General features: G+C 42.8%; 1 protein-coding gene across 5 annotated transcripts in view; it reads left to right on the top strand.

Annotated features, from left to right (window-relative positions):
- The window catches only part of macrod1 (mono-ADP ribosylhydrolase 1), a 127,866-nt gene that overhangs the window by 71,603 nt on the left and 33,166 nt on the right, over window positions 1-23,097 (top strand). For all 5 annotated transcript variants that reach the window (XM_037262427.1, XM_037262429.1, XM_037262430.1 and 2 more), the window contains exon 5: window positions 17,489-17,605. In XM_037262427.1, coding sequence (XP_037118322.1) covers window positions 17,489-17,605 — 117 coding nt within the window. The remainder of the gene's footprint in view (window positions 1-17,488; window positions 17,606-23,097) is intronic.

The raw sequence follows: 23,097 nt of genomic DNA, 5'->3' as shown, positions 1-23,097 counted from the left end.
TGCGTAATGTCGGGCGTCTGTGGTTAATCAATACTTGTAATAAATCTCTTCTTCTCATGCGGCAACATGCGCAATAGCTGTTTTATGGGACTTACAAAAACCTGCCTTTCTACTTCACTTCACGGCAGGCCTATTCATTTACAAATTCAGTTGGGGCAAATTTGTAGCCGGGGCATACGCATTAGTGCCCAGTAAACGGACATATTTTTTCCCAGTATCTTGCCATTTCAGCACCGCTAACCACACTTCAAAACAACACCACCAGCAATGTGGGTCGGCTACACCAGTGTTTCATTCATGCTATCAAACGCTGTAGGAATTTTTAAAATCTGGCCAACCGAGATACCCTCTGCATCTCTTGACTGCAATTCAATTCAGGCAGACTGGCCTACAAGCTGGACCACTCTGGAGTCAGTTATGGGCCGCATGTGCCCCACGGCCCGCGAATTGAATAGGGCTCTTTATGATGTCACTTAAAATTGTGCAGCAACAAACCTGCATGTGTCTTTGAAATTGTTATTAGAACTAATGAAAACTGTGCATCATAAAATGAAAACTGAAACGTGTATAAAAGCAAATAAAATGAACTAAAATTACAACGAAAATCTCCTCCGGTATGGCCATCTAGAAAAAAGGTCAAACAGTTCTTTAGGAATTGTTGTTGTTTTTATTGTTTTGTTTTGTTTGTTTAACATTAACACACTACAACACAAGACGGGGGCAATACATGGGGAAAAAGTTCTGCAACTTGACTGACAATGATATTGATAATGCCATTAAAGCATTCCCACCCAAAACAAATCAGTTTTGTGTGGGTTTTCTGTGCAGGGTTCTTCATTTACATGTTCCTACAAGTCTGACGTGTTCTCCTGAAGTACATACGCACACACAAAGAACTCACTGATTTATATATATATATATATATATATATATATTTATACCAGCCAGGCCTCAAGCCATAAAAATGAACAGCAGTCTCTTTGGTGGTTCTCACGTACACACATCGATGCACTTCAGTGGCTTCGTTTGATGTCGTCCTGAGAGTCCCTGATGGGTCTACGAGACAGATGGTTTCTTGAGGCCAACACATACACAAGCACACACAGACACAAGCGCACACACACACACACGCACACGCACACTTCATTTGCAACGTGTGAATTCATTCAACTTGTTTAGAATCGTCGCGCTGGTTTAGTTACTCTCACGCTCTTCGGGTGCTTTTACATTTAACCGTTGCATCTGTTTTAATTTGGCCGGAGGAGACTCCTGTTTCACTCCACCGTATGTCAATGCATCACTCAGCCAAAATTTGATTCCTCTCGTTGCTTTCTTGCCGTATTTATTTCCCGCTGTCACTTTTATTCCACCTCCATGTCCTCGGGGGTTTGTGAAGGCAGATAGAGCCTGTGGTAGGTGTTAATTGGGCAGAGGGGATGAATGGAACAAAAATGAAGGGTGGGAGAGAATGTGGGATTACAACAACGAAATCAAGATCCAATCGCCTTTGCCACGCAGCAACAGGGGACAGATGGATGCACAAGCAGACTCGGGTGGGGGGAACCAATACAAATCAGTTGGTGTACATCATCACTGACTCATTCGCGTCATACTTCAGTTGGATGCGATTTTTGTCAGGGTTGAGACAGCAAAGGTCCTTCAGGTGCTCTATGCAGTCTCAAGGCATGCTGATCAACAGCCATACAAAACAACTCAAACCTGCCGGCAGCATTTTGACACTGCGGCAGATATGAGGGCTGAGCTCTGTCTGCACATGAGCAAGCAAAGTCAAGAGCAGGAAATGAACCTTTTTTCCATGTCCAGCGGGCACACTCGCTCATTTATTCACAGGCTTATCTCCCTTTTTCAGTGTTTCACTCGTTGATTGCTTTCTGAAGCTCAGGAAAAGCCCAGATGTCCAGTGGATGTGCAAACCAGAGCTTTACCTAAGATAATGTATTTCTTCATATGGGCTTACACAAACAAAAAGAGACTCCAGATTTTCCTGTTGTGAGGTAAAAATCAAAAGAACTCTTGTCAGACCTGACGATTCCAAAATAACAAAATCAAACAGGCAAGCTCCACCTGTTTCTTCTTGCATCTCAGGGGGCAGTTATTTTGTCACTTGCTGTCGACTGAAAATGACATCACAGTTGCCCGGTCTCAGGTCACAACCGGTCACAGCTCACCAATTTTCTGAAGCTGTATGATATATGAATGAACACAACAGTATCTTTCAAATGTGGCAGTATTAACATATATGTATTTTAAATATTTGATATGTCCACTGGCTATTTGTGTTTTGCTTTATTTTGATCTTTTATGCCCTTGATTTTTTTCCCTACATAGAACATCTTAAAAATAAATGGAAAAACAATCAGGGAAAATCTGCTTTCATTTTGGAACGGTAGTGTACAGTAATAATATACTGTATATAATGATATTAATAATATATTGTATATAGTGATATATAGGAACGGCCCCCCCGATCTGAACCCGAGTGGTGTTCTATTATTGGACTTCTGTGCTCGACACGGATTTTCTATAATGAACACCATGTTCAAACATAAGGGTGTCCATGTGTGCACTTGGCACCAGGACACCCTAGGCCGCAGTTCGATGATCGACTTTGTAGTCGTGTCATCGGATTTGCGGCCGCATGTTTTGGACACTCGGGCGAAGAGAGGGGCGGAGCTGTCAACTGATCACCACCTGGTGGTGGGTTGGCTCCGATGGTGGGGGAAGATGCCGGTCCGACCTGGCAGACCCAAACGCTCTGTGAGGGTCTGCTGGGAACGTCTGGCGGAATCCCCTGTCAGGAAGAGCTTCAACTCCCACCTCCGGCAGAGCTTTTCCCACGTCCCGGGGGAGGCGGGGGACATTGAGTCCGAGTGGACCTTGTTCCACGCCTCCATTGTTGAGGCGGCCGACCGGAGCTGTGGCCGTAAGGTCATTGGTGCCTGTCGTGGCGGCAATCCCCGAACCCGCTGGTGGACACCGGCGGTAAGGGACACCGTCAAGCTGAAGAAGGAGTCCTATCGGGCCGTTTTGGCCTGCGGGACTCCGGAGGCAGCTGACAGGTACCGGATGGCCAAGCGGAACGCGGCTTCGGCGGTTGCTGAGGCAAAAACCCGGGCGTGGGAGGAGTTTGGCGAGGCCAGGGAGAATGACTTCCGGACGGCTTCGAGGAAATTCTGGTCCACCATCCGGCGTCTCAGGAGGGGGAAGCAGTGCAACGTCAACACTGTTTACAGTGGAGATGGCGTGCTGCTGACCTCGACTCAGGACGTCGTGTGTCGGTGGGGAGAATACTTCGAAGACCTCCTCAATTCCACCTACACGCCTTCCATTGTGGAAGCAGGGCCTGGGGACTCTGAGGCGGACTCTCCAATCTCTGGGGTCGAAGTCACTGGGGTAGTTAAAAAACTCCTCGGTGGCAAGGCCCCGGGGGTGGATGAGATCCGCCCGGATTTCTTAAGGGCTCTGGATGTTGTGGGGCTGTCATGGCTGACACGTCTCTACAACATCGCGTGGACATTGGGGACAGTGCCTCTGGATTGGCAGACTGGGGTGGTGGTTCCCCTCTTTAAGAAGGGGGACCGGAGGGTGTGTTCCAATTACAGGGGAATTACACTCCTCAGCCTCCCTGGTAAGGTCTATTCAGGGGTGCTGGAGAGGAGGGTCCGTCGGGAGGTCGAACCTCGGATTCAGGAGGAACAGTGTGGCTTTCGTGCTGGCCGTGGAACAGTGGACCAGCTCTTCACCCTCAGCAGGATCCTCGAGGGTGCATGGGAGTTCGCCCAACCAGTCCACATGTGTTTTGTGGACTTGGAGAAGGCGTTCGACCGTGTCCCTCGGGAGGTTCTGTGGGGGGTGCTTCGGGAGTACGGGGTACCGAGCCAACTGATAAGGGCGGTTCGGTCCCTGTATCACCGATGCCAGAGTTTGGTCCGCATTTCCAGCAGTAAGTCGGATTCGTTCCCAGTGAGGGTTGGACTCCGCCAAGGCTGCCCTTTGTCACCGATTCTGTTCATAATTTTTACGGACAGAATTTCTAGGCGCAGCCGAGGCGTTGAGGGTGTCCGGTTTGGGGACCTCAGCATCGCGTCTCTGCTTTTTGCAGACGACGTGGTGCTGTTGGCTTCTTCAGGCCGTGATCTCCAGCTCTCACTGGAGCGGTTCGCAGCCGAGTGTGAAGCGGTCGGGATGAGGGTCAGCACCTCCAAATCCGAGTCCATGGTCCTCGATCGGAAAAGGGTGGAATGCCCTCTCCGGATCGGGGATGAGATCCTGCCCCAAGTGGAGGAGTTTAAGTATCTTGGGGTCTTGTTCACGAGTGAGGGGAGAATGGAGCGCGAGATCGACAGGCGGATCGGTGCAGCGTCGGCAGTAATGCGGACTCTGTACCGGTCCGTCGTGGTAAAGAGAGAGCTGAGCCAAAAGGCAAAGCTCTCAATTTACCGGTCGATTTACGCTCCTACCCTCACCTATGGTCACGAGCTATGGGTCGTGACCGAAAGAACGAGATCCCGGATACAAGCGGCCGAAATGAGTTTTCTCCGCAGGATGTCCGGGCTCTCCCTTAGAGATAGGGTGAGAAGTTCGGTCATCCGGGAGAGACTCGGAGTAGAGTCGCTACTCCTCCACGTTGAGAGGGGCCAGATGAGGTGGCTCGGGCATCTCATCAGGATGCCTCCTGGACGCCTCCCTGGGGAGGTTTTCCGGGCATGTCCCACCGGTAGGAGACCCCGGGGACGACCCAGGACGCGCTGGAGAGACTATGTCTCTCAGCTGGCCTGGGAACGCCTTGGAATCCCCCGGGATGAGCTAGATGAAGTGGCTGGGGAGAGGGAAGTCTGGGAGTCCCTCCTGAAGCTGCTGCCCCCGCGACCCGACCCCGGATAAGCGGAAGAAGATGGATGGATATATAGTGATATCAATTATATAAATTATTAATAAGTATTATCTGATTTGCTTACCTAATGAGAATTAATAAGAAGTTGGAGCAGTATCAATAATGGAATCAGAACGGCTACATTTTCATCAATTCCCATCCCTACATGACTGCTTTACACATTGTGCATGTCTGTGCTACGGTAAATTGGAAATTAAGGGCGCATTCGCACTGGGCCGAATACATTAATTATATGACACGGCAGTGTCGCACGCTCGGTCATGAACTGGCTGCCTGTGGGCTTTGACTTTTTCCATGTATTGCATAAAGAAAGGGCTCCGGCGGCCGTTAGCGCTGTGTGCACACATTAATTCACAATTTACAGACCTGTACAATGTGAGTGAACCATGCGCTGTGTGGTGAAATCAAAAGAGACACATCTTGAGAGATGTATTATTATTTTGAAGGTCTATTAGACATCTTTAATGTCGGGAGTTGTACTGATTTCAGCTTCATGGGCATGCTGGGAGTCTCTGATATAGTGCTCTCATAAATGCTGTTTGCTCAACTACCAAGAGGACCACACGTCGACTTGGGGTGAGATGTTTATTAAAGGGTTAGGCCAGCCGCACACTGGGCGATGCGGCCAAATCCTAATGAACTATATGTGCAGAGGTCAGCAAATAGTTTTATTACTAACCAATGTAAAGTGTTGAAAATATCTAAAGAACAAGTCCATTTACGTTCTCTCTTGAACACCTGAAGTGTCTGACAAGCGTTGCAAAACTTTGCCTCTGCCCTCACTCTGTCGCAGTTTCCTCAAGATGGAACGTGTGCTACTGTTGTTGTGCAATGTTTTTTTTTAGGCAATAAGGGATGAAAAAAGTTAAGTTGGATAAATTTGAGTGAGGCTGATTTTGTTTTTTTTTTAAATCGATAGCTGTAATTTTTCAGTGCAGAAGGAAGGAGTCAGCCACTAAGGTGAGGCTTACAAATTTATCCCTGCCTGTTACACCGCATAATTAGCTTATCATTTTATGTAATGCATCACTCATAGCCGTAAGACTTCTGGAAAAGGTTTTGGGAATATAATGTCACCGCAGTGGCTTATTTTTAAGGGCTATCCATTTTTTGGCTGGTCGTGGGTAGGCGTGAGGGCAGATTAATCTGAAGTAATTTCCGACCATTTTAATCAATGATAGCACCACACGGAGACTTCAGAGCATGCTAGCAATGGAACGGGGTTTTTGGATGTTGCTGTTTCATGGAATGGAAAAGAATCAGATTTATTGTCACTGCACACATCACAATTACAGAGCAACGGAATTCACTTAACAGTGGCAACACGTCCAAGAGACAAAAAACAATGATCAACTGTGGAAGACACAACAGAGAATCAATTTTTCTGATGAAAAAGAAAGGTGGGAGGTGAAGGATAATGTAAAAGAGCTCAAAACTATACTCCCGTATGTGTTCAGCCGTGTCGCTCGGGGGCGTGGTGGACTTTAATTCGACAAAATTGATTTTAGAATAATATTATTAAATCAGCATGCATTTTCCCAAAGTTGTATATTGGTACTTAACATGACATAAGTTGATTTTTTTCCTTCAATGTTTTGAATACTCTAAAAATGCATTGTTTGGGAAACCCATGTGGCCATGTTTGAGCATGCCAAACAAAGAATTTGACTTCGGTACATGTCAAACATACAAGACACGCGCATTATTAAACCTTACCCCAGAACATAAAAATGGATGAGCACAACGCTGCAGAGTGAGCAGGAAGTTTAGACCTCTAATCACCACATAATGATCATTATATTTACTACTGAGTAGGAAACTCCATTACAACATCTCAGAGTCAGTTTTTAAGACTGCATTTTATATAATTTGCATGCATTTAAAGATGCTGCTGTTTATTTAATGGAAACTAAGTTAGTATCAGAATCAAATGGGCCGAGCAGTTTAAGAGCTCTTTTCCATAACTCAATAAATTCTTTTGGATTATTTTGAGAGATTCACCGGACCAGCAAATTTGACAAACATTGGATTTTATTTTATTAGTTAAATGATTGGCTCAGTTTGAAAGGAAGGTTGGCTACAGTCCCGTGGATCTTCGATTTCTGAATATGTGCAATTGTAGTCACAGTACCATGAAGCTGAATGGAGATGGTCTCGTAGCCTTTACCTTTACCTATAACTTTTGTTCCAATCTCCTGAGACGCTGCTCTCCTTTGCTTCCTTTGACCCATGTTTAGTGTGGTACACAGCACAGTGGCTACTTGTCACCCTTTAAATCGTTCGACTGACTTTAATTACAATTATGAAGACACTCGTGATGCTAATTAGATGGCACACCTTGGTTGATCATATCCCTATGGTCTAATTTCAATCTTTTGAAATGTACTATTATTTTTGACCAGACCTATTTCATGAGTTTGTTTTTAAAAAAAATAATCAGTTGAATCACATTCTTTAGCCATATCTGATTTCCCTTAGTTAATTGTCACCAACGTTCATATTTAAGATATTTCTGTGTACGCATGTGGAGTTACTGTAATCATTACAGCGTAATGTGAAGGCCACCAATTTGAAAGTAAGGACTGGACGTCACATGCCTGAGCTGAATAGCTGCCGCCGATCCCTCCAGTGCTACTGCAGCAGAGACGAACCATGATTCATTTTTAGTTTGCAATACCACGTGGGCCCAGCATTACTTTACTAAACCTTTAAAGCACTACAAGGAGTAGTTACATCCCGAGTAAAAACTTTATTGTGCCAACAGGAAGCCTTATGTTTGCTCTGCCTGCAATCAAATTTCAAGGTTGTGAGCATTGAGGAACATTACTCCGTGGAAATGTGTAAATCACAGATACTGGTCATTTTTTTTTCTTTCTTAAGAAAAGGAACATTTTAATTTTCTTTCAACCTTTACTGGTCTACCCTTTTCTGATTTGTATTAAGTTGTGCCGTTCCATAATGTAGTATTTGACAATGTCTCATCATCCAATAAGACTCAGACTCAACTTTATTTATCCCTTGGGATTGCTCCCTCAGGAAATTCTGGTTTCAGTAGCTCACACAGAAGTAGCACAAAAGAGAACATTGCACATGAGTAACAAACAAAGAAGAATGAATGAATGAATGATTAGTTTTTTAGATATGAGTAACAAACAAAGAAGAGAATAATAAAAAAAGCACAAAGCAACAAATAAAGCAGTGAGTAAGAAATAAATGACGATGACGGTGTGCAAAGGGTGCTCAGTAGAATGTAACTATCTTAAAAAATAGAATCCGATAAAACCACAGCTCTCTTCAGATAGTATACATTTTTATATATTTATATTTTGGATTGAATATATACCATCAATGATTCTGGAGCAAGAATTCTCACCCAGTAGGCTACTTACCAAGTGTTTGTGTGCACCTTTTTGCTCACCACATGTCAATATTTATCTCAAGTATGTGTGCTGCATTGAAATGATTTGAGGTTTGCCATTTGCAACCTTCAGTGAAATGCTCAACATTGCATAGAGATGGGCAATTTTACTTTACAAAAGCACAGGAAGCAACCTTGTTATGATCCCAGCTCTGGCCTTCCTGTGTGGACTTTGCATGTTCTCCCCATGCTAGCGTGAGTTTCCTTCAGGTGCTTCGGTTTCCTCCCACATTCCAAAAACATGCACGGTAGACCGATGGACCACTCCAAATTGTCCGTAGGTGCGATTCTGAGTGTGAATGGTTGTTCGTCTATATGTGCCCTGCGATTGGCTGGCAACTAGTTGAGGGTGTCCCCCGCGTCCTGCCTGATGACTGCTGGGATAGGCAACTCTCGCGAGGATAAGGGGTTCGTAAAATGGATGGATAAACTACAGGATTTTTCGGAAATCATGGATATAGACACTAACCCACAACTTGCCCATGGTCGTTAAGTTGTTTCGTCTCTGGCATTGTGTCGTACCTGCTCAGTCATAAGCTCCGAGCAGCAGACAGAAGAAATGAATGACTAATTGATGCAACATTTCGAGACAAAAGAGACAGCTCTGACTCTGAGCACTTGGCAAGAATAAAGGACTGGTCTTGAAGCTGAGCGAGCATTGGACTTTAAATCAATTCAAGCTGCAAACGCTCCAAAATGTTTAACCCACGCCTGCTGCATACCATAGCAACTGAAAAGGTTCTGTGTGTTACTCCAACAGTAGATGAAATTGTGCTTGTACTTTAATTGTACTCGACGAGCTTCGCAATCCCTGCAATCTCAAAATCAATCTGTGTTAACGGAAAGCTTTTTAAAAATGAAAAATCAGCTTTGGCTTTGGTTCAGTGTTGACGTAACCAGAGTGGTAACTTACACTTAAGGTGGTCCTCTGTGGCTTTCAGGGATTCATAGGCCAGGTGGATCACGCAATACTCCCAGGGCTTCCCAGCAGTTTAGACACAAACATCTATAAAATGCAATCAATGGACAGCAAATAGCATGTTGCTACAGGCCTGGACTACTGCTACTGGGACCTCAGTAAAAGACTTCTAAAAAGTGTGACAGATATTTGCAGATAACTGAAAACAAAACTGGAAACTCTCAATTGTCCTGTGCTGGAAAATACGAACAATTAACAGATTTTAAAATTTGGATACTAGTCTGTAAATTGTTCATCAATGTTATTGAGGTCTGCAGACTCGGGTCAATTAGTCGAGCCTAAAGTTAAAAACAAACACCGTGAGCATACGGGGTTTATACTGAACGCAAATGGAAGAAGATCTCAATAGAGGCAAAGTCAGCCCCAAGTTTAAATGCTTTTAAATCCAGTTGAAAAACTTTATGGAGGTCTTTCACAGCATTCTTCAAATCATGTTCTCCAAAATCATGTGCTTGCATTGTATGCTACCTTTATTTATTTTCTTTTGCTTGTAAATGCTTTTCAATTCAACTTTTAATTATGAGAGGCACATTAAGTTACCACCTTGTGTATAAAATGTGCTATATGAATAAAGCCGCCTTGCATTTCCATCTGGGAATGTGCTCGATGTTTGGCCTAGATTAGAATATGAACATAGTTCTTGCCACGCTTGGGGACCATATGGTTTACGGGTATGGATGAGGTGTGCCATACCACTGCACCACATGATTTCCAAGACTTCATGTTTCACACAACACATGTAGACTCCACGAGCGTTGTGACCCCTGCAGAAGACTAGCAGGGTGCTCTGGACAATTGTTAGGATGTCTTGAAGATTACAAGCTCAGGGAGATTGCGGAGTCTAATCCTCCAGTTGTGGGAGCACGCACTCCGATCTCAATCACCCATCTGTTCATTTTCGGTACTGCTTATCCTATTCAGGGTCGATCTATCCCAGTTGACTTTGGGTAAGGCAGTTACACTCCTTAAAGTGCTGTAAAAGCCCCTGAGTTGCTGTTCTGTATAAAAAATGCTGACACGGAATGGCAACTATTGCGCCTTTGGCTTTATCAGTGACTGCCTTGTGTTTGCGTGTAAGGGCTATACAGCTTCGTCAAGTTTCACACTTGAGACCCAGGTCTCCTGTTCTCTTTTTCTTAAACGTATACGGCGCTGTCTGATATGTAAAACTTGCTGTAAATTACCCAATTGTTACTACCTCCGAGAGGGTTGGGTTTGCTAAGTTACTCAGTTAAGCTTCCTCCACGGAGGGCTTTTCACTTGGTTATTTAGAAGTTTTAATCCAAGTCACACTTCCACCGGCAGTGATTCTTTCCTCAGAGGCATGTATTTATTTAAATCTGTTTTTGCATGGTTTTACTTTCATCAAGTCTGCAACTCTAAAATGGATTAGCCAAAAATGACCTGATTTTGTGTTTGGACAGCAAGGATGTTTTGCATGGCTTTATGAATTGCTCACATTTGTAATCATTTGGGCACAAATGGAGACAAGCTTTCGTAAATGGTTTGGGTTAGACTATTTTCTAACAAATCTTAAAGCATGGGAATGCCAGTGCTCTCGAACGTTGCCTCGGGCGCTGGCTTGGTAATCTTCTCTTGACTCCTTTAACATTCATAAAGCATAGAGGGATAGTTTTAGAGGGATAGGGAACTAATCCAGAGCCCCATCTTCAATCTTTACTCTGGAGTCAGACTTGCAGCAAATCACCTGTTCAGCCCACCAGCTGGCTCATCCTCCTCTTGTGCGGTACTGTATATCAGAAATGACCTGCTGAACAGAGATGTTCACACATCACGCTTAGATCGGCAGGTGTTTTTCTGAGATCCTACTTTGGGTCTGAAGGGTGTATTGAAAAATTATTTTAATTTGGTTCGAGAAAATCTGGTTTTCCGGCCTCACTGGCAGAGCTTAACTCAATTTACACACGTTGACAAAAGTTTTGATACCTAGTGCTGGTTGTGCCTCAGCTGCAGTACAACCTGATGTTTTCGACGGTGCGTGCGTGTGTGTGTTTGTGTGCGCGTGTGTGTGTGTGTGTGTGTGTGTGCGTGTGTGTGTGTGTGTGTTGGGTCTGGCTGCTTGGGCTTCTGAAAAATGAACCACAGAGCATGTATTGTGAATGAAGGCAGAGTGTAAGATTGGTTTTGGGCTGCAGAAATGAGAAAAGCGTAGCGGCAGTGCTTGTCAATGTCTCACCTGCATACATAAATTTGCTCGTGACATCGCTAGTGTAACATTGTGTGTGTGTGTGTGTGTGTGTGTGTGTGTAATGTTTGTATTTTCATGTGAGTTTAACAAGTTGGTCCATGTGTGTGCATATTCACAGCATGCATGTGCATGTTTTACCACCAAACCCATCTAAACCGTTGCCCTGGCAACCGGCTGACTGAGGTAAATGAGTGTCCTGGCTCTGCTGAGGGATTGTGGGAAAGCAATATGCCAGCGTTCCGCCCCATTAGTTTGACGGACAGCCCGTTTGGCCTATGAGAGGTCAACTGGCAAGGGCAGCTGTATTAGCATTCCACAGGGGGAATTTCAGGATTGGTTTTACTCTAATGTCAATCTACCTGTGTGTTGGAGTGTGTGCAAAGGTAGCAACTGGAGCTTGCAAGAAGGTAATGCTCATCCTGGCGTGTAACACAGCAGGCGCCGTGTGTTTGTGTGTGTGTGTGCGTGCATGTGTGTGTTGTTTGTATGTCCCACCTTGGTGGGTTGCAGGCCTCTTGCCAGCTAAGCATATTGCCAATTATCACCTTTCTGTCCCCCCCGTTTCTTCGACTCCCTCCTCACACCCTTCAGTCAATACCAGGCCAGTGAGACGTGATTACACCTAAACTGGTCACTGGGCTTCCAAGCATAGATGCCAAAAACGTTCATGTCTGCCCATCTTTTTGTAGCCCTCCATTCATCCTTTGCTTCCATTCTCTCCTAATATGAATAAACATTCATATCATGCCTTGTTTATTTGTGTACACCTGCATTTCATCCCCTTCCAAACCCTTTTGTCTCTGTCCAACCATGCCCCTCAATCCCTTTTGTCTTTTGTGTGCACCTCTCCAACGGCCCATTGTTTATTTCTAATATCCTCATCACTTCTCTACATCCCGCCAGGACCAAACTTCCGTTGTGCAAAATGTTGAAGCGATATTTTGTATGGTAATGGAGGCAAAATAATGAATTCATTTTTTTTTCTAATGGAAATGAGTTTAACGCTGTCTGAAAGATTTTAGTGACTTGTAATTGTAAACTGATCTCATGACTAATTCATGGTAATGTGTTGATGTGTGTTCGCGGCATTAGGTGAAGCCAATTATGGCTGATTGTCAACTAGTTCACGAGCTTCATTTGCATGCAACGGAGCCACTGAGGCATGAACAACCAGGCTCCTTTGACACTGTGGTCATGCTAATTTGATACGGGGTGCACCAAAGAATAGATCAATAACAATGCATATATCAAGCCCAGTATGACTGAATAGACACAACATTTAGTCTGGCAATGGAATGTCCTAAGGCTAGGAACATTATGGCTTGTTTTTACATACTATGTTTCAAGTTTGATGAAAAAAAAAAAAGTGCCTACCGTATTTTCCGGACTATAAGGCGCACCTAAAAACCTAAAATTTTCTCAAAAGCTGACAGTGCACTTGCCATTTTCCAATAGTCCGGTGCGCCTTATATATGGACCAAATTCCTAAATTGAAATCAATCATAAGCAATGTTCCCTCTAAGCTGCGCGCGTGCGCAATCGCGCACTGCCCGCACGTTCTCAGCGCACAAGAAATCTATCCAGCGCATAAACATCCCCCCCCCCCATTAGCACCCCCCCCCCCCCCCCCCCCCCGGCGTTGGACGTCCAAGCGACCTGATGTTGCTCACTGTAGTCCTCAGTTTGCTCAGGGAGCTTGTGTCTATTCCCAGATACTTGAAAAATTAGAGGGAACATTGATCATAAGTGGCCCGCTGAAGTCTATGAATCATGAATCAAAAAGACGATGGATTATTATTTTGTGATTATAAAGTTATTTGTTGCGTCTCAAATTGAAATAAAACATAAAATGGAGAATGATTTGATTTGGATTAAAAATCTGACATGACGCATTAATGGTGCGCCTTATAGTCCGGTGCGCCTTATATAAGGACAAAGTTTTAAAATGGGCCATTCATTGAAGGTGCGCCTTATAGTCCGGTGCGCCTTATAGTCCGGTGCGCCTTATAGTCCGGAAAATACGGTACATGAGTACAAGATAAGCAACTGTTGCCAGCTGAAGTGAAAAAGAGCCAACAATGTGGAATGGTCAAGCAATCAATAAAGCAATGATATGGCCAGAGTATTTGATAATCCCAATGACACATCCCACTTATAGACTCCCAGAAGCCATATCAAATAAAGTATTTTGATACACTTACCATTTTCCAATACACCGAGTTTCTCAAGAACAGTTGATTTGAGTTCAATCTTTGCGGCATGACCACCTTGCGTAAGATGTGGTCCTTAGGAGCTAATAACTTATATTGACGCTGAGGATCACAGGCCATCCTTGAAGAGTAATACATGGAGGCCAGCACCTGAGAAATACCGCAGGACCTCAGACGCCACCAATCATTTGCGCTCCTCACTGCTTGTGAATTCTTTCTTCATATCTCCAACCACATTGAAGTGACACAAGTGTGTTTGAGTGGAGTGAACATCATGTGGTGATCAGGCGGGGTCACTCCCGCTGAGTCCAAAGCGAGACTGAATGAGAGGGGCCGATCTGTTTATACGTAGCAAGGGCAAAGAGGCACGTACGTAGATACATGCGTTTAGTTAGTCACTTTCTGGGCTAGAATGTTTTCTTTGTTTGACGAGTTTAACTTCAATTTTCAGTCTGTGTGATGTGTAAAACTGTTTCAAATACTAGAATGATACCCCGAGGTATGTACGCCAATGTGCCCCATAGGGCTAATTATGGGGCTCTGTTTGTACCAAGGCAAAAAGGTCATGTGGATTCCCACGCTGCAATAATCAAGTGTCACAGCAATACCTGTGAGAGCACATCTTCTTATCTCCCATAGGAGATAATGTAAGAGGAAATAATCCATTGCAGGGTCAAATTGACACCATCATAAAACCTTCATTAACTCTACAGGAATTTTTAATTAACATTTTAAAGTTCTAAAACAAGTAAGCTGCTGTTAATGTAAAGACACACAAAATATCCAATTAACTTAAATGGCAAAAGATGAAGGTGTAATGGAAAGGCGAGTTACAGCAGTGATGCAACTCATGCATCCCATATTTAAATTTCAAAGTGTATGACAACAAGTGGCGCTGGAAGCTTCAGTAGGGCCTGACAGATCTGGATGCTTTTCAAGCCCATTGTGATATTTGTCAGGCGAACCTTAAGATGTACACAAACCCTTCGGCTTTCTTTGCTCTTGTCACTAAACCCTCGGTAAACAACTGCAATACATCCATCACATGTTTGGAGCAGTGGGTTGGATGTCACACGGCCTCTCGACGTCACTATAGAATTAACTTTCTTGGAGCAGATTTTCTCTCAATGGCAGATGTCATTTAATCTGGGATTTTGCTGTGTTGAGAATGACGCCTTGTGGAATGCCATCTGCTATATTTTAGATGAGCTAAAGTCATGTCAAATGGCATTGTTGTTGGTCGAGTCCAATACAGTTCCTATTTGATAAATCTATGCAACACACAGTTGTGTGCAAACATTAGAACAGCATAGGAGATGACTTGCTTGTGCCCTCGCCTCTCAGCACGGCACAGCGTGACGCAGCCCACAACAGTGTGACACCGCATGCTATATGCCAATTTAATGCTGTTGGGATGACACCCGCAGGGACCCAGTTTGGCAAAACCATTAACTGCTGGTCCGAGCACACCCACAGAGAGATGGCTGAGCTGTCATATGTGGGTGCAAACGCAAATATATATTTAAATTTCAATCTTTACTGTTTAGCAGAAGAAAGTATTCTTTGTTACAGTCACCATGATTCCTTCCTCTGTCTGCCTGCTATAGTCGATAGCTGACCAGGGGTCCGCAATACGCCGACTCGCCAGATGCCAATTTATCCTGCCTTGCATGTTTTGTAATATTATTTTCTTTCATGATGACTGTATTCAATGTTTGGTGTTTTTCCCTTTTCAGGCAATTCAGTATTCTGTGTTCAAACGCATTTATTATACCACATTTAGCATACATTTAAGATATGCAAACTAATGACTTGCCATTTATAGCACATTACTCGATTGTAGTCTCTATTGTAATAGGAATATTGACCTATTGTACCGCTGAGGTATGAGGACCTACTGAGGATAATTTGGTTTGTGCAGAAAAGCACAAAAGATAAATTAACAGGGGAACTCAATGGCTGGAGCAAAACGTTTATTGTATTCGTACACCTCCATTGTGGAACATTTTCCAGGACGGCGGTTAACAGTTGGCCTTTAATAATTGTATGTGAATATAATCTGGCACGTACCTCTCATGTGAATTTGTCTTTTCAGAGTATTTGATAGTGTGATACAATCAAATTATCACTCTGCTTAACACAAAATGGCAGTTTTCTACAATTCCCTGCAGCTGTAAAGCTCCATCAGATTCCTAAAATGACGTCCACTTCTTTTACTATATCTTCAGCACTGACTGGAAGCGTTGGAAATTTATAAAAGTAATGTTATATTTGCGTGATGTCTGTGGATTCTTCGTGTCCTTTATTGTTATTGTCCTCAGTTTAGTTTTTCTTTTGTCTTCTGTTTTTTGCCAATTGCTGATGGAGCTGAAATGTTAATTTCCTATGAAATTAATGTTATGGACAACACTAATATTGTGTAACGAATCTACAAAATGTTTATAAAGAAAATTTATATTTACTTTATGACAATATGCTCGCATTGGGACCAGGTGGTACCGTGACAGCAGTTCCACCAGCTGTGTTGAAAACATCTGTGTATCTGTTATATGCGTATCTCACTTGTTCGGAGAGGTTTGTTTTGACCAATGCAATTTTCATTTGCAATTTCTTTTTTCAGTTGGGAGGCACTATTGAGGTTAACCTCTATTCTAATCCATCACTGGATTTTCACTCTTGGGCCCGCACTTGGGCAGACATGCTTATCTCTGCCAAGGTCATTATAGTTAATGAAGACTAACAAAATAAGTCAAACTGAACTATTTTTTTTGTCTACAAAACATAAAATAAAAACGAACTGAAATTAGATGTTGTATTTTCAGCTGTGTCAAATAATATCATTCATGAGCTTTTAGGGTTCATTTTGAATATATTTTTTAGACTTGTTAACCTTACTTGATTGCAGAATACTAAGTGACCTTTTCTTGTTATCTTTAACTCAACAAATACTCAATAAAAAATGAATCCCAGAACAAATAAAAATGAACCAAAATAAAGAAAGAACCACTAATAAACCAACGAACTTTCTTAAAGGTCAAAATAGAATAAAAGTAACTATAATGAAAGATCCCAAACTATTATAATCCTAATATCAGGTGTTAAGTCGTCTGTAAATTGGCTGATGGTAAGGCATAGCAATTCCAAAAAGACATGATTAGCAATAGTTGACGTCCAGCTTTAACTAATCACTTACAAAGTGATACATTTGTTGATGGATTTTGAGACAATGAAGGAAGAGATTCCAATGATAAAAATTGATACATAGTAGACAATAGAGGCAAATGTATGTGGAAATACAAATAGTACAAATATACCATATATCATTTCTCCATTTGAACTCATTCGTAGTTTTAAGCCTTGACTTGGTTAAAAGATAGACACTCCTGAATATTATGTAGATTTATGAAAATGTCATTACCAGTGACTAATTGACCAAAAAGTCCATGTCAGCTGAGTCCTTAATAACACATTAAGTTGAGCAATTAACCAAGGCAGTTGCCCCTAAATCCATTAAGCAGACTGACATCAAGTGATCCAGATGCTTCTACTCTTGAAAAGCAAAGGGGGGATTAAGGGTGAAGGTTAACGCCTGCAAAAGGCGCTAAATTTGACATTATCCCGAGCCTTGCAGCGCGAAACCTGCTGACACTTGCTTCAGTCGAGTAAAAGTCTCAGCTGGACTTGAAACACATGACTAGCTGCAGGTGATTCCCGCAAGTAGGCCAGCTCTCTGAATCTCCTCGTCTCTCCCTTCTAGTGGACGGAGCCATCCACCGTGCTGCGGGGCCCCTCTTGAAGAAAGAGTGCGCCTCCCTCCACGGCTGCCAGACCGGACAAGCAAAGGTCACCGGCGGCTACGGTCTCCCTGCCAAGTGTGAGTACAAAATGTGTGTAACAGCCAACTGTTCAGCAAAAGCTGCGAAGCGTGCTCATCCTGGTGGGAATATGTCGCCAAGTGCGACAGGCATGCCGGGACGTTTTCATGCGCTGGAAATTCCAGAGATAAGTGAAGGTCACACAGCTTTACGAATAAAATAGAAATATGGAAGCGGAGCGGTTTCCTTGTCACATAAATCATGCAGCTGCTTAAATATCAACATCAGCATCCAGAATCTCTAATAGTGTCACCTGCACTTTTCCACTTAAAGCAATCCATTATTAAGTGGCACTTTAATATGAACATTTAGACTGACAGAAAACCTTAAGTCATTTTTTCAGGTTGAAAATTGCTTGTGTGCAAACATGTGGAGAGCCTTCGTGCTTCATATCCAGTAGACACAAACAGGACAGAGTTTGAAACGTCCCTTGAAGAACTCCCTCACATAAAGTGACTGTTCTCAGAAGATAAAAAAAAAAAAAATCTATAGGAAGCAGCACGGTCCCACATTCACATATTGAGTGGAAAGCTGCAGTTTGGTGTGATGCTGAATCTCTCATTAAACCTTGAAATGACTGTACAGGTAAGTACCATTTAACATTCGTTGTGTAACATGACCTCAGGACTTTGTTGAAAATCATGCAGAATCGTATCACTATTTTCACTAAACATTTATCCAGCTATATATTTAGCCATATATCCAGCTATATTTAGCTGCTATATAGCTATATTCAGCTCATCAGCTATCTGAAGAAGCCTGATAACGATCCCGATCATTTCAATCGGTTGTGTAGGAGGAGGGAGACATCCTAAAATATGCAGGACAGCGGCTCTCGAGAACCAGGTTTGGCTTAAAGCCTCTAGTGGCTGGGATATACAATGAGGCGTTCGAAAGCAGCCATGCCAGTTCCAAGCGTTGGCCCTCACACAGTCAAGTCAAACTTTAAACTTATTCCACTCCCTCCCCCTTCGTTAATGTTGTCTTATTTCCGTGATGTATGTGCACTCACAGCTGACAACGAGGCGCTCTAAAGAGGCCATGTAAGCAGGCTATCGGAAGGGAGGCGGTATTTTTGGGGGTGCATGCAGTTATCTGAAGTCAGTCCCAAGTTTCCGTGGTTATAAATCCAGGTTGCTCACCATGCTCTTCTTCCCATACCCATGTATGAAATGTGCAATGTAATGTACCTAGACACACCTATTGAGCTAAATGCCCATCACAACTGCCCTGAGTAACCACTCATGCAAACGGAGGTGCTCAAGAAATTGTGCAGAACATCTTAACAGTCTTTTCAGGTTTTTAGTAATTACCTTCACACGTATAATATATTTAAAAACTAATCTCTGATACTTGTCCACATATGAATTCATTTGTGAGATTTTACCATGATTTTATTTGGAAAGATATGTCCTTAGCTGTTGAATTCCTACTTGCCTCCATGTTTATGTATGTGTGAGTAAATACAGTCTGTTGAGGAGAATGGATGAGAGGACGCTTTGAAGAACTGGGAGGAGATGGGCTCACATTGTCTGCTCCTCTTTGATGGTTGTTGGCTTCTATGGTTGTGCGTGTGTGTGCGCGCCTGCCTGATTGGATGCTGCACTGCTTGTCGCAAGCTTGTTCCTGTGTAGTTCAGGTGCATGTCAAGCCTACTCGCTGTCTCACCTGCTGACAGCCTGTTGACGGACAAGCTTTATGAGTACATGTGCTGTGTGACGTGCCTGTTTGCTTGTGTGTGTAGTTTCACCCAGTCGGTGGTCCCGAAGCCCCCCCCGCCCCGACAAAATATAGAGCCCCAAGAATAATCAAGCGAGTGTCTGGCTCAGTGGTTAAATACTCACAATGGGTCTTGATCACCTCTCAGTGGGGAGAAAAGAGGAGGTAGACAGCAACAATGGAGGTAAAGCAAATTAGAGTTGACAAAATGGGCAGCAAGTAGACAGCTTTTACACAGTGCCGCTTATAACTAGAAATGTTTAAAATAAACAAATATATCCTGCTGCTTTGTGACATTTGTGAGCAAGTGTTTGAGATGGTGAAAATGCAAACCGTCTCAAAGTTGACATTCAAAAAGTTGAAATTCGTGCAATGTGTGAAAAATAGGCACGCACAAGTAAATGCCAATGGCAGAATATAGCCTCTCCTTATCATTTAAAACAGTTTTTGCAAAACGTAATAAAAAAAAAAAAAACTGATACGAAAAAAAGAGAGTGCTTTTAAAAAGTCAACTGGAATAAATTTTATACTTATAAAATCCACTAAATTTAAAAATATCTATAGGTAATACGCCCATTGTTTTTGCCTTTATTTCATTCCATGCATGAGCTTTTGGGTAAAACTAATACTTGGACTTACTAAAATGAATGTCTTTATGTAAAAATTCAAAACTAATGAGAACTCCCATATTATTCTAACCCTGTTTCCTACAAGACCTGGTTAGCTGCGTTTGTAATGTATTTCCCCAAGCATTTGCAGCTTTTTATTGTATGTGAACATTTCAAACCCAAAGGAATATTGTTTCAGGTAGCCATCCATCTATTTTACATTGCATTTGTCCTCATTAAGTTTTTGGATGAGCTGGAGCCTTTCCCAGCTGACGATAGGGCAAGAGGCAGGTGACACCTCAAATTGAAATCCACATCTATGGAGACTTCAGACTGTTCAATTAACCTAACACGCATGGTTTCGGAATGCCGGAGGAAGCTGAATTACCTGGAGAACATCAGAACATCATCACCAGCACAGGGAGAGCATGCAAACTGAGAGAGGAAAAAAAACAGTCCGGACCTGAGCGGAAACCCAGTGAGGCAGACATGCTCACTAACAGTACTCTAGATTTGATTATTTTTAACCTGTCTTTCTTGATCGTACCGAATGAAGGATCTGTATACCTTTTATGCCAGAACAGTTTTGATACATTTAAATATACACCTAAATCTCGATTTTACTAAATTACCCTTTTTTTTTTGTCATAAATACATTTTCATGTAGTATTTTATATGAATGATATAAGGACCATACAAAGCTAAATGACTAGCGCGTAAACCTTGGCGCGAGTAATTCAATGAATTTCCGTGACCAATTCAAAGCCGTTTGACAAGAAGTAGTCGGGTTGTTTGATCTTTATGGCTGCTTTATTAGTGGTAGGGATATCTAGGATCGTTTTTGAAGCACCTCATCCACACAGTCACTCACAAGTCAAAGAGCGTGGCCGGAAACAGTAGAATTTCTCCTCCTCTCTTTCATCTAATTCACATAGCATCAAAATGACTTACTCAATCCACCTGATATTGTCATCTGCGTATTACTTCTCTTTTAATAAAATGACAACTGACTTTGATATGTGTGGGTGACGGAAGGCAAACGAACCCCTTCGGCTGCCGAACAACATGCTTGACCTTAATTAATGTAACAAAGGAGCCCTTTGGCTGTCTAAAAACATACCTTTCTAAAAAAAACAAGACTTTCTATACAACACGCTTTTGGGGTTAACGCGATTTCCAAATTCTGGAGCCCAAAGTTTGTGTAAAATCGAGATTTGAGGTGTACTCTATTGATACGATAATGGGTGTTTATTGGAAGATACAGGTAGATAGAATGCGTCAGAACAATCACAGTATGAAACTGGATGTAACTGTATAAATGGGTTTTATATGATGAGGAATGGCAAAGTACTACTGCACCCTGTGTAAAAGAGAGTGACATTGGGCTGGCTAGCAAGAAGACAGCCACTCTTCATTGGGCTACAGGTGTTGAAGGTCTAGATTAAGATTCATAACACAAATGCAAATAAGCAGACAGTTGGGGAAGTTCACAAGTTGTTTATAGCAATCAGAGAATGGCTTCACACCAAGCAACTCAATCCCATGGGTGTGTCTACCAAGACATCAGACGCTTTCTGGAGTTGCTATGCAAGCACAAATAAAGAAGGGAAAACTAAGCTTTCATAGCACTTGAAATTTAAATGCAACTCAACAGGAAAGGAGCCGTGCCTGAAAAATGGACCAGCTTTGATCTGGCCACCAGATGTGATTTCAAACGCTCTATACCAGCGAATTTGCCAAATGCTCATATGAACCTGATGTCAGCTGTCCCTGCGGAGAGCCCCCAGACGAGCCTGCTGCCACTTAAACCGGCAGTATCTCTGCACCGTAACCTAGCAACAGCGCAGAGAGTGCACGGCCCACCATGGCTGCTGTTTAGCAAGAGTCACATGCAATTTAGACATGTTGACAAATGACATCTGGAAAACAGCAAGGCGGTTTTGCTAAAGTTCATTAACATTTAAGAGAAACTTAGCAGCAATAAATCAACAGCTGTTAGCTTTGGGGCTGCCGCACATGTGGATTTGTTTAGGTTTGGAACAAGCTGACTGTGTTTTTGCGCCTGTTTCTTGTTGCCTGACAAGGGAGAGTGAGCCCTAAGTGTTGTCCCGACGATCCTGACGCCCGAGAGCCCACTTGTGTACCGATAACGCAAACCTGTTCCCCAGCCGGCCCTTGCTCCCCCTACTACTTACCAATGCAGAACATCACCACACACAGGGGAGGCAGTGGAAGGAGGCAAAGGCCAGCTAAAAGCAACAGCGTGGGGAAGACTTGTTAGCATGAGGTCAGATCATGATCAAACCGCCAAGGCTTGACCATTTATATATTTTTTTATGTATTCCTGACATTTGAGCTTGCTCTGAAGTTATGAATAACTGAATAAAACAGTTACCACAATGTTTCCATAGATTCCTTCTAGGCTGCACATTGATCAAATGAATTAATCAAATGATTATTTTTAGTATACTTATACTCAAATACTCCTTTACTGACAGCTGTTTTTGAGAGTTGCAGAGTTGCCCATATTGTCAGCCGTTTCAGACTATGTTGACTTTTCTTTCAAGTAATTATCAAGCACCTACAAAAGAATGAGTAGACTGACTTTGGCCAGAAAAGTTTTTATTGGTATCAGCAAAACACCTGTTTCTGACCAAAAAGTGAAGAAATCATTTTGTGAAACCAAACATGTCAAGTAGAACACTGACTTTGAACTATGTACACCTTAAACTGTAAAACAACAAGCACCAGGCAACTCAATATGCTTCACATAAGCAAAGACAAAACACCTAAAAGCATTTACAAACACAACAGCTTACAAAGCAAAGCAGAGAAGAAAAAGTAGTTCACCCAAAAAAATTACAAGACTGTACATTGACACCATTTAAACAAATTAACGGAAGACTTTAAAAACATTTAAAACACCTACAAATAAAGGAAAGAAAGGTTTCTAAATTTACTAAAAGACTGTACTGTGAGGTTGTTTTAAACATTATAACAGTTCCTTGATCAAAGGTATGGGGAAAAAAACCTCAGAGCCTAACCTGCTCTATCTTCAATCGGCATTTCTTTACTGCATTCAGGACCCAATCCATTCGGTGTCTCATAGACCAGTAGCAGAAGTTGAAAATCTGTTCTACATGCTGGAAGCCAGTGTAAAGCCT

The sequence above is a fragment of the Syngnathus acus genome, chromosome 10, assembly GCF_901709675.1.
Source record: "Syngnathus acus chromosome 10, fSynAcu1.2, whole genome shotgun sequence".
Classification (NCBI taxonomy): domain Eukaryota; kingdom Metazoa; phylum Chordata; class Actinopteri; order Syngnathiformes; family Syngnathidae; genus Syngnathus; species Syngnathus acus.
Note: the sequence above shows the minus strand (reverse complement) of the source record. Positions and strands in the feature narration are given on the sequence as shown.